Source organism: Sturnira hondurensis, unplaced genomic scaffold (assembly GCF_014824575.4).
Source record: "Sturnira hondurensis isolate 20B ecotype Veracruz unplaced genomic scaffold, ASM1482457v3 Scaffold0010600, whole genome shotgun sequence".
NCBI lineage: Eukaryota > Metazoa > Chordata > Mammalia > Chiroptera > Phyllostomidae > Sturnira > Sturnira hondurensis.
The window spans coordinates 1,388,457-1,401,260 of NW_028083231.1; the positions used below are offsets into that span (position 1 = coordinate 1,388,457).

Here is a 12,804-nt window from a genome sequence, read left to right on the forward strand (position 1 = left end):
GCCCTGGTGGCTCTCCTCATTTAAGGCTTTGCCACATATGGACACTGCTTAGCATGAATTACAGCGAGAAAACTTTCATCTGAGAGTGCTGCTATTAAAGTATCATCAGTATAATAGAATGGCTTGCCCAACTCATTACTGATATATTACAGTTATAAAATATTGCTGGGAAAGTCCAAAATGGCTGAGGCAGGGCAGTCAGGGTGACCATCATGCTCTGTCAGATGAAAATAAACTACACTACCTTTTTTTCCCCTAGAGAAATCTAGAAAACAGAGGAGTAATATGTGAGCTACACATAGAATTTTAAATTTCCTAGTCGTCACTATTTAAAAAAAAACACATAAGAGATAGGTGTAACTAATCTTATTGATATATAATTATTTAACACAAAAGTTCCAAAATATTAACATTTTGGCATCTAGATATAAAAATTAGTAAGTTAATTTTCATACTTTTTAAAACTCTTCAGAATAGGTTGTATATTTTACTTACAGCATATCTCAATTCAGACCAGCCATGTTTCAAGTGCTCAACAGTCACATGTGGCTAGTAGTTGAAGGACTTGGGACAGTGGAGGTTTAGGGCCACCAAGTGCAAGTAACGGCTGCACTTTACTCACTTGTTGATATTATCAGATGCTTTTACTTCCATGGTGACCACTATTAAAACCACAATAATCTGTAATCAGGGGTCAAAGACACTGTATTTACTCACTGACTAAACCTACCATTTACTCCTGGTGGTAGAATAAGCTTTGCACTGGTCTGTGATAGTTTCAAATCCACAATCCTGGAAGGCTGGGAAATATGAGGATCTGCATTCACCAGAAGGATGGCAATGCCTGCACCTACCCAGCAGGTCAGTGTAATGTGTGGGGCTGACAAAACCGTGCATGTCTGTACCAACTATGCAGTGTGACAAAGGGACCATGAGCTCAATCTCATTAAAGGGGCCAGTGACAAATACAGTAATTGTGTCAAATCTCTTGGCTGTAAGTAAATTTCCAAATCCTTCCAAGAAAATCAATTTATTATGGGCTTCATAGGTCTAAGAACAATTCTCCAGGCTCCAGTATATGATAGGTCCAGCTTTGCTGAATCATCCCTGAACTTATGTTCCAGGCTACATGGATTAGGGCAAAATGTCAGCAATCCACTGGAAGTGGGCAGAGAACTTGGCCCAAGGCCAGATTTGCTTTTGAATGAACTCTTGAAGAGTCTTCTAGCAGTCAGACTAGACAATCATACTCCTGGGTGGTGCAGAGGCCTGCAGGATGGGTAGAGTCTGAGTCTTGCTTCAGCATCAAGATGTAGTTAACTACTTAGCTTCCTCCTCTGGACCCTTCTCCCAAGCACACAGAAAGCTTTGGAGATTTGCTGGTGAGGCAGTGGGGGAAAATAGTAGCCTACATCTCCAAAGGGAATCTTCCTCCATCCAGGACCTCCTTGCTTTAGCTCTCTATAGTTGTCTCCTTCAGGCCCACTCTAAATAAATCAGTCATTTTTTGTTTTCTTTCTGCAACATCCTTGGAATGACTTAGGTTGCTTATCAGCCCACCAGACTGGTTTTCCCATCTCTCTCTTTACCTACTAAATCCCTTTGCTCAAGACCCTATTTTCTCCTTCCTTAGGACTCACATGTCTTGCTGACTTGTAAGGGGATACCAAAGAATAAAACTCTATCTGCCTTACATGGAGAACATTCCAGGGCCTTTGTGGCACATAACATGGCCAGAAATAAGCACTGCAATAACATGTTCACCAGTGATTTCAGCTCAGTTAAGTTTTCCACCACTAGCCCTAGGAGGGATGTTGTCCATTTATGCTTGGTCGATCCCTTTTGTAGCTTCCAAAAGGCTGAAGCTGGAATAAGTGGAGTTTGCCTGTTGGGCACCATCTATGAAGCAGTGGGTGAAGGCAAACAGTACACCACCATGTAAAAAGGAAAATGTTTTAATGAGGGAAAAAGACAAGCAAGGTGAGTCAGAAAGAATAGAACCATTCACTCATGTTGAGACATGCAAAGGCTGAGGCACTGCTGGCTGCACCCTGGGGCTAAACTAAACAATCTGAATCTATATTGCCACAGCACAACCCTGACAACAGCCTTGCACCCAGCTCAAATCATGACTTAAATACCATTTGTAAGGGGAGCTGTCTGGGAATAGACTGCTAGCACCTGTGACTTTGTGGGAAGATAATTTTGGGCCCAGTCATTCCTGCCAGCTAGTTACCCAGCAATTTGACAGAGGTCCCAGTTGTTGGGCAATCCTGTCCATCCCTCTACACATCAAGTGCAATTCCAAATCCATTTCAAACCCATCAAAGGCTCCCCAAAATTCTAAGCTCCAACGTGGAACCACAGGCCCTCCTTGACAGTGTCTCTAGTTACCCTCTCTCACTCCTTGCTTCAAATTCTATGCCTGATAAAGAAAAGAATAAACAAATGGAATTTCATCAAAATGAAAAGCTTCTGCACAGCTAAAGAAAACAGCATTAAAATGAAAAGAGAATGAACTGTATAGGAAAACATTTGCCAACGATACCTCGGAAAAGGGTGTGATCTCCGTAATATATAAAGAACTCACATGACTCCACTCTAAGAAGACAAATAACCCAATTAAAAAATGGGCAAAGGACATGAACAAGCACTTCTCCAAGGAGGACATGCAGAGGGTCCAGAAGCATATTAAAAGATGCTCAGCATCTTTAGCCATCAGAGAGATGTAAATTAAAACCACAATGATACCACTTCACACTGGTCTGAATGGCCATCATAAACAAAGCAAGAAGGAACAAATGTTGGAGAGGCTGTGGAGAAAAGCCAACCCTAGTGCACTGTTGGTGGGAATGCAGACTGGAAAACCACTATGGAAAACAGTATGGAATTTTCTCAGAAAAGTAAAAATGGATCTGCCTTTGACCCAGCAACTCCACTGCTAGGATTATATCCTAAGATCCCTGAAAGACCATTTCAAAAGAACCTATGCACCCCAATGTTCATAGCAGCACAATTTACAATAGCTAAGTGCTGGAAGCAACCCAAGTGCTCATCAGTAAATGAATGGATAAGAATACTATGGTACATTTACACAATGGAATTCTACACAGCAGAAAGAAGGAGCTCCTACTCTTTGCAATAGCATGGATGGAACTGGAGAGCATTATGCTAAGCAAAATAAGCCAGAAGGTAAAAGACAAATGTATGGGATCTCACCTTTAACTGTATTCTAATCAACAAAATGAACAATCAAGCAAAGTACAGCCAGACATTGAAGTTGACAGTTATCAGTGAGGAGAGGGGAGGTGGTAACGGGGAAAGAGTGAAGGGTCTATAGGAACAATTATAAAGGACATACAGACAATAACAAGGGGGAGTGGAAACAGAGGAGGAAGGTGGGGAGGACAGGGTTGGTAGGGAGGGATGGTGGGGGAAGGCGGAAAACTGTACTTGAACAAGTTAAAAAAAGAAGAAAAGAAAATCAAGCATGCTAACAACTCATATTATTTTTAAAATGTCATACAATTTACCAAATCCAGAAATATTTTTCTATCTTTCATTAAAAAATTAATGCCACTTATTATTTAAAAAATATATTTCTGAGTCACCCTGAACTCGCAAATACATGCCTAGATCAATGCCCCTAGCACTTTTTTCTCCTGGCTAACTCTTCTGATCTGTCCTCCCTCATCAGTACAATTCCACTTCACCTGAAAAGCCCTTGACTGACTCAACAACACCCCTAACTTCACTGCTTCTCCTACAGGATCCCACCTCACCCTGAGCATCTTAGCACTTACTACACCATATACTGGAAGTGCCCATTGACTAAAAAATCTCACTCAACACTGAGCTTTCAGAAGGCTTAAAACAGGATGCTTGTATCTCTAAAAAGCCTTGTGAAATGTCTGCTATATAGTCAATGTTGAGTACTTAATGAGAAAACAAAATCAGGTGGGTGGTTCATTAACACTCTCTCTAGCTTTCTCCAAATAAAATATGAATACCTTTTTAATGTATACACAACTTTATATTTCAGATATCTCAGCAACATCTTTTTAACCCATGAAGAGATTGAATCCTAGAGAGGTGAAATGACTTATCCAGTTATCACAAAACTATTCTATGTTCTGGTCAAGAGTGAAATAACATAGGAATTCGTCTTCCCCCCATCTTTTAGCATTAGCCATTCAAGTTCTGTATGACATTGAATAATAACACACACTAATTCCCAGGATTCCCTGCAACCATCTTCTGTTGATACTTAGTCTTCCTTACAATTTTCAACCAAACCCTGTAATCAACTTGCAAAGACCTTTTAAAATGCTTCTTCCACCAACAAAAAAACCTCTTAGCATAGAAAAAGGACTTTCCTGTTTCATCATGGAAAGTTCTGAGAAAGGAATGGAAAACTAAGTATCTCCAAATAAAAATTTATAACAGCCCTAAATAAACACAGAGGAAAAGATGCTCAAGATTTTAATGCTGGTATCCCTTAAGCCTTCTAAAAATCAAGTCTACCATCTGGTAATAGCTATTTCAGAATAACTGGTTATCAGAGGGATCAGAGGGTTATGAGGAAAAAGGTGCTGTTTATGGTCATGGAGAAAACTGGCTTAATAGAGATCAAACAAGTATACTGACTCTAAAAAGGGTGCTAAACTCCTAGCTACCAGGACTCCTAAAATCATTATCAGATGAGAGAAATGCCTCTGAGTGAGCCCAACTGGGTTTCAAGCCCACTGCTGCCAATAGGCTGTTCATATGCACCACTGAAAACTACTGCGAAACCAAGAAAACCCAAACAAGTTACTCAAGGATAGTTTCTACTTACCACTTTTAACAGACTGTGCTGAGCTCTTTTGGCTCTGGAAGAGCCCAGAACTAAGCAAATCAGGTAGCAAAGAACCAGAAAAGTACCACAATGAAAAACTAGATAAGCAGACAACGCAAAATTTTCTGTAAAAACAAGACAAAAAACATTAATTTAGAGGAGACTATCCTGCATCATTGGATTATTTTGGACCCTTAACACCTTGAAATGACCAGAACAGCCAATTCAGGCACATTCTACCTCAATCTTGTCATTTATTTTAATACTGAGATATTGACAACAAAGTTTCTTTTTTTTTTTTTAACTTACATAGACACTTTTAGTATTTTCCAAATGGCAGGGTATGTTTATGTGTATACAGACTAAAGTGTGTATTCAATATGGTTTAGCAACATTCTTAACGTGTTGAAATCTTATAACTGGGAATGTGGACAACTGTATTTTCAAACATCAATATTTTTGCCTTTTAAGGGCCCATAAAGGAATTATTTGCAAGGCATATAATATATGCTTTGCATGGAGAGTAACTCCCTCCTCCCACCCCCCACATATCATTACTTTTTCAATATACAGTATTTAGAAATTTAAGACCAGGAGCAAATATCTTTCAGACTAATTTTTGCTTTTTCAGAGGTGCAACTTTTTAATAAAACTTTACATCTAGATAAACAATCTTCAGAGTTTTGAAACTTTAATAAGACTTTAAAAACATCATGACTTTGAACTGAAAAAAACATACACATTTAGCACAAATATCGTAATATGAATCAACTTCAAATCCATTTGAAAACATGTGAATCAAATTACAGTTTTAGAAGTTAATAATTCACATTTAAGCAAGTTAGCGCCTTGCTGAATTCAGCCTTTGTAAAAAAAGAGACTTAGTGCATATTGTAATGGCACAATGTGCTTCTGTACCATTTTGTTGATTTTTTCCACCTTTTAAACAAGATTCAACAAGATCAATTTCTTGGAAGTTGGTTGATAATGGCTAACTTTCTATGATGTGAAATTTCCAATGGGAACAGTTACACTTTATAACAGAACACTTTCTATAGATTTATTTTCCTACCTTAAAATTTTAAAAGCAATCATTTGTAAGGATTGCATCCACATCAATTTAGCAGAGGAAGATCAAACTTTATTGAAACTGCTTGCATACAAAATATATTGCACTATAACCAAACAAATGTCAACATAAAATCCAATCTGTTGTCGCTAATATATGTACAGAGAATATTGCCCAAGAGCAGTTACATTACAAGGTCATTCTACCTTGGTTAATTATCTACAGTGTTTTAAACCAAACAGCTTACAGATGATGTGTGCAAGGTACCAATTTCTGTTTTCAAATACTATACATTCCCAGAATAAATAACTAGAAATCAACATTAATGTTTGGCAATAGTTTTAAAAGACTTTAATATTCTTGAAATCATGTGCAGTTTGTTTTCATTTTTATATGCTTATTTGTATGCAAGGAAAAGTAACTAAAATGAAAATTCAAAGAAACAAACTCACGAAATACATCAGAGGCAGAACTTCGGTTTGTATACGGCTCTGTACAGATTCAGTGGTACCCCAACTTGGAGTTATTTTTTAAGAAAAATATAACATCTTACAGTGAAGGTCCTTCACATATTATTCCTCAATAAATTTCACCCATTAAAAAAAAAAGATTAAAAACAAAACCAAACCCAACACATCAAAAAACAAAAGGAAACTTTTAAAAGTTATTTGTTAACCAATCTTAGTCTGCTTTCCAATTCTGCTTACACATTAGACCTAATATTTCAAAGTTTACAAAACATTTAACCTGTTTCCAATATTTCTTAAAGAATGTGTATTTCACAGAGTAACTGTGCACACATGGAAATGACACTCCTATCTCTGCAAAATAAGCTTGAAATTAAAGTATGAAAAACTTCACAAAATGGGAGGTCGGGCAAAATAAAATAGGCTCTAAGTTAAAACTGGTCATCAGGCCAAAGAGCAGGCATATCCTACTAACAATCAACCAAAAAAATTTGTTCTTAGCTGAAAACATTTTAGCCTCTCTCAAATGAAAAGATAATTATGTCTTCTGTCTATAAAGACAAAATTACATATCCCTCTCAATAACACTATTTGTCAACTTCAGTGCAACAAAACATAAGAAAACAAGTCTTATTCTTTATACTGCTTAACCTGATGTTTATGCAAATAACAAAATATGGAAAGCATGCATTCTTCTATAAAGTACTAATATTTGACAGGGTTTGCAACATCTTTAACATTTAGTGTTTCCAACTTATCTTCCCTGAACTCTGCATCCAAATATTCCTACCTGCCGATATAAAAAAGGCACAGATCATACAACTTTATTTTTTTGCTAATGAAATGACAAATGTCACATCACACACATCTTACAGTCCACTAAAATACTAGAAAAGTGGACCAAAACATAAACTGACACAGGACATGAAATGACACAGTATTTCATGGACTTCTATATAAGACTGAAAATAGAAGTCTAATATGATTACCATAAGTGCTATTTATTCAGAAAATCTGAACTGTACCAGTAGCTATCACCCTATGCAGGAAAATAATCTCAATTAACAAAGGATATCACTTCTCAGCTCTTTAAAAAAGTAAACTAAAATCCTGTCCTGAAGTGCTAAGTATACTTAAAAGCAGTGTTTCAATATTTCACATTTTTCTTTTTGGGTGCAAATCTGAAAATTGCTGCATATGGCCAATACCAGAAAAATAAAATTCTTAAGCAGAATTTGTGTTCATTTCATACCCTGTGCCATCTTGCCTACTATTTGTCTTTGGCCTAACAGTTTTCTATATGGAATAAGAATTATGGAAACAGTATAGGAAATGTAACTTCAGAATTATGCAGTTTAGGGTACTCCATTCACAAGTGGTTGCTGACCATCCACGCTGTCTGGCTTTTCCTTCTTCTGGTTACGATCTTTACCCGTGCGCAGCCGATTACCTTCACTGGAGGTATTCTGTAATGTTTTAGTGTGGATACTCCTTTCATTATTGCAGTCAACTCTGATCTAAAACAAGTTATAGTTGTTATATATACAGACCATATCCTACTGTAATCTGTAATTGGCCTGACAAGAAATTTAAGCCTGAAGTTCAAATTTAACATGTCAAAAAAGAAAATGGGGGGTGGATAAGAATAGAAGAAGTGCAAGAAATTAGGTCAGGTAGGATCTTTATTTGGTTTATGATTTTAAAACGCTCTTCTTCTTTAACTGGAACACACTGGTCATCTCACTGCATCCAAAGTTAGATAAAAACTCACAATCCTACCGTGTCTTCTTCTAAGCAGAAAATAGTGAGAAACAAATAGTTAAAATAAATTACTATTACTGATTACAAAATATACATGGCTATAATACTCAAATTCAAAAGAATGGGTTATTCTTCAAAGACTATGAAATGCAAGAGAAAAAGAGACAAATTAATGCCTTCCTATTCTGACTTTACCAGGATAATAACTCAACTAACTCACTTATTAACTAGCCTTTAGTTTACAACTTCATATCAGGGGTGTGATTAAGTTTCTCTATACTGAAGGTTCCCATTGTCTTTGGAAGAAGAATATAAGCAGTGGTTTCTAACAGCTTATATTTTAGTAAGGCAAGTCAGATGATCATATAACTTGAACACTGTCTGAAGAATAAGAACTGTATATTGTATAGGGAAATCTGAAGATACTAATATGTAGAGAGATTGGAATCCCAGGAAGAGTGTAAAGATAAATGCTATTTAAAAATTAATACTTTGCCCTGGCTGGTGTGGCTCAGTGGATTGAATACCAGCCTGCAAAGCAAAGGGTGGCCAGTGTGATTTCCAGTCAGGGCACATGCCTAGGTTGTGGGCCAGGACCCCAGTAGGGGTTGTATGAGAGGCAACCATGCATTGATGTTTCTCTCCCCTTCTCCCTCCTTTCACCTCTCTCTAAAAATAAATAAATAAAATCTAAAAAAAAATTAAACGAAGTAACATTCTAAGATTTATACAATATTTTAAATGCCAACACAAAACACTTAAAACATTGCTAACAGAGTTCTAGATGCTGTATAAAAGGGAGATAATATTGACCAACGAACCTAATAACAAGTATCGATCTGTTTCAAGTACATATGTTTCATATATCCCAAAATGGTTCACCATAATTTCAAAGAATGTTTAAGTGCTGGGTCCGAGTGTGTGTTTTAAATGTTTTGTGGCAAGGGTTCAGTGCTTTGATTTAGATCTATTCTCATACTTACATAGAAAACACTACCTTTCTTTCGATACACCATTTTAATTATAAATATGTATCCTTTTAAGCAATGTGATCACAAAGCCTAGTTCATCAAACATGTCTGTTTAAATAGGGAATTACAAAACTGGTACATATAAATGCCTTACATCTTCATAAACCACACAAAAGTATATATTATTTCATCCACATTTTTATTTAGGTCTAAGGTCTTTTCCATGTTGGTCCTGAAAAACCAGCAACAGGTAACAATACTTACAACTGATATGAATTCTAATGAACATGCTGTCACAAAGGTTCTGCCCTTAAAACCTCATTTCTCACCTATTTGGGGTGTTGGTCCCAAACCATTCCACAGTCAAAATGGAACCCTAACTAGTTGGGTTAAGAATTAAGAGTCAAGGAAGTAGAAGAGAATGTGGGTTCTTGGAAGCAGCAGGGTTTGAATATCACTGCACCATATGGTAACTATGTCACTTTGGACAAAGGACTGAATCTTTGTAAACTTCAGTTTACTTACCTGTAAAAGAGAATAGTTAAATGACTTACCTTGGGGGCTTCTGTAAGATGAAATTAGATACAATACACACAAAACAGCAAAGGTGTGTGGACATGCTCAGTGGTAATTTCAAAATTATTTAACAGTGGGATCAGTGCAGGTGACGAACAATTGATACTGGAGTTTCAGAATAGAGGCTGGCTATAATCAAGCAGCTGACTGATTCAGCAGGTTCTGGTTGAGCATCATCATAATTATCACCCTTGAAAAAGACCCCTTTTCATTACTTTCCACTTAAAGAGGACACCTTATTCCTGCTACTCAGGGGAGGAGGGACCCACAGGACTTACTTAGGTCTCTCTTTCAGTATATTCTGGGCTATTCTTTTCTTGGGGGAATTGTAGGGACCACCAATGTGGTGTCGAAGTCAAAATGTGGCTGTCTAAATTCTTAAGACTGTATATTCCCTAGAGAAATCTTTGTATACTTGCACAAAAAAAGTAAGACTGCACAACTGTAATGCTGAAAGGAAATTATTTCATTATATCAAATTTACATTCTTTAAGTATGTTTTTAAAAAGTGAAATAAACTCATACATTTTAAACTACTGTAATTGAAACAATTCAGATGAAAAGAGGCACATAGGTTTACCTGGAGGGATCCATCTGCTGTTCTTCCTTTTGCCTCTCTTGGATTACGTGGACGATTATCTGTTCGGGAGTGATCGTCATTTCCTATATAGACATTTTTAAAAAGTTCAACAATTACTGATTCTAACAAGCTTCTTGGAAACTGTTTATTCATATATCCTCAATTTACTTAGAGCAATCATTAAATCTAAAATGTAATCAGCGACCTAGTGATTCCAGTTATATAACAGCTAATATTATAGCATTGTACCAAAAAAACAAAATATTTTGAAGTCATTACAATTCTGCATCAACTGTCATAGGTCAATCTGAGCTAACAATCAGATGTCATGTCTGTTATGTTTACAACCCACAAAGAAGGTGAACTTACCAGTGTTTATTCATATATTATACATGAACTATAAGCAAGGCTAATAATATTCTGTTAATAACTGGATGAATAAAGGCTGATCCTTTCCTATGGTAACCGGTACAAGAGAAACAAGGTCTCGGTAATATGTCATTTAATCACAGATTTTTCACAGAACTTCAGGCAGTTTTCACAATTCATCTTTACTTATCAACAAATGAGAACCGCTGTACCTTTGAAGCCACCTCCACGTCCTCTTCCTCCCTGTCCTCTTCCGCCACCGCCACGTCGTCGCCCATCTCCTCTGCGCAGAAAGTTCTCCCTCTCTTCCTCTGTTGGAGCTAATGACCAATCACTGAGTTCGTCTCTGTGGTCAGATTCTGTTTCAGAAGCATTTGATGCTTCAGAATTAGTTCCTATCGAGAGTTAAAAGTTATATACCATTGTCTGACTTAAAGCAAAAAGTTAGGTTAACAGAAGCTTCCAGAGACGTTTCAGTGGTGATCCAATACTCTTCCCAATTTATAAGCCCTCCAAAGAGTATTATCACCTTCTGTTTTATAAAACAAATTACCTTAAACTCAAAATAAAGGGTTTTAGAATATTTGAGGTAATTTTGGTAAACATTTTTTGTTGTTTTAAAAAGTAAAAGGATTTTTTTTTATTCATCGAAGTTCAAACCTGAGTATGTCACATCATTAAACAGCTGTGCTCCTTTAACCATCTGCGCTCTTTGGAGGAAAAGTTGTCTACAACAGTTAAATGCAATACCTTAATAAACAAAACCTCTATAAAGAGAGTTCCTTTTAATAAGGTTTGGCTAAGGAACAGGGGAATACACACATTAGGGTCCCTTCTGAGAGGGTGGCAAAGACGACTACCAAGGCAATTGCCTTAAGGAAGGGTCTCTTGAGGGAGCAGGGATTGGATGTAGCTGAATGGGTAGCTGAATGCTTGCCATTGGTCCATAACCTTTCCTCCAATTCCCACTGGAATAATTTATTATTAATAAAATAATTATTGTAATAAACACATTATGTTTGAAGGGGTGGGTTAAAGATGTAAGGAATGGGAGTGGAAGAAAGGAGCCCCATAGTGAGGTGGGACTTCAACAGCAACAAGAGCACACTTTTGAAAAGAGGGGTTAGGGGTTAGGTTCCAGGTTGGCCTTAGGAGTAGGTATGTCTCTCCCCCACTCCACAATATAAACTCTACTACCTCTCTTTTCCTCTGTTGGAGCTAATGACCAATTATAGCTTCACCATTATAGCTTCATTCCTGTGGATCTTGAAGGCTTTCCATCTTAAAGAGTTCCTTTTTAAAATGCAAATATGTGTGAGATGGATTATACCTTATACCATCATCAGCAAGTTACATAGTAGATATACAGTTGAGCAAGAAAGACAGTAGGCACTGGCAGGTGGGGACAATGTTCAGGGAAAGGTAGTACGAGACAAGAAAACAGCACTGACAGAAGAGCTGGGAGGGCAAAGAGAAGCTTCGCCGACTTCTTGATTGTGCTTAGGGCTGACTTTGGCCATGCCATACAAAATCACCTTATCAGCCACAGGATGCAGGCCCCTGATTTACACAGTCCATCCAGCCACTATGACCAGCACATGCCTGACAAAAAATGAGCCACAGTACACAAATGTAAAAAGTTTTGGATATACAGTAATAAAATCAGGAAAGTCCTTAGGAAAGTGGTGAACACATAAGGGCTTAAGCAGATTTATCCCCAGAGCGTGGACAGAACTCACACCTGCCCTGTAAACTCTGTGTGTTTTTATCAGGTTTTCACTCTATGTCTCTTCCAACACAATTTGACCCACTGTGAATTGGAAACCATGTAGTGAGAAATTGTTATAATGGGGTTCTAATGAATAGTAGAGATTAGCAGCTATTAAGTCTAGGAACAGATAAAGTTACTGAGTAAAATGCTTAGTTTGTACCTGAAGTATATCCAGGACCGCGTCTGCCGTGCCCCCTATTTCTGTAAGGTCTACTACCTCGACCCATTCCTTGACCATCATCAGTCACATAGCCTTTTTCCTTATCTGTACGATTTGGTGGTGGTCTAGAACTAGCTCCAATCTGTCGCAACTGCTCATCAATTTGTAATCTCTCCAAACGCAACTGGTCTACTTCCTATTTAAAATATACAAGATAACAGTAAAAATAATTTGACATTTTAC

The 12,804-nt window shown here is 37.2% G+C and overlaps 1 protein-coding gene across 8 annotated transcripts in view; it reads right to left on the bottom strand.

The window, feature by feature from the left end:
• Window positions 1-5,958: 5,958 nt before the first annotated feature.
• Window positions 5,959-12,804, bottom strand: part of FMR1 (fragile X messenger ribonucleoprotein 1) — a 73,662-nt gene continuing 66,816 nt past the window's right edge. For 2 of the 8 annotated variants that reach the window (XM_037059268.1, XM_037059264.1), the window contains 4 exons: window positions 12,562-12,757; window positions 10,843-11,025; window positions 10,262-10,344; window positions 5,959-7,890 (listed from right to left, as the gene is read on the bottom strand). In XM_037059268.1, coding sequence (XP_036915163.1) covers window positions 7,729-7,890; window positions 10,262-10,344; window positions 10,843-11,025; window positions 12,562-12,757 — 624 coding nt within the window. In that variant the 3' untranslated portion in view covers window positions 5,959-7,728. Of the gene's footprint in view, window positions 7,891-8,037; window positions 8,164-10,261; window positions 10,345-10,842; window positions 11,026-12,561; window positions 12,758-12,804 lie in introns of those variants that run through there. The other 6 variants (XM_037059271.1, XM_037059269.1, XM_037059270.1 and 3 more) reach the window with 6 other exon arrangements.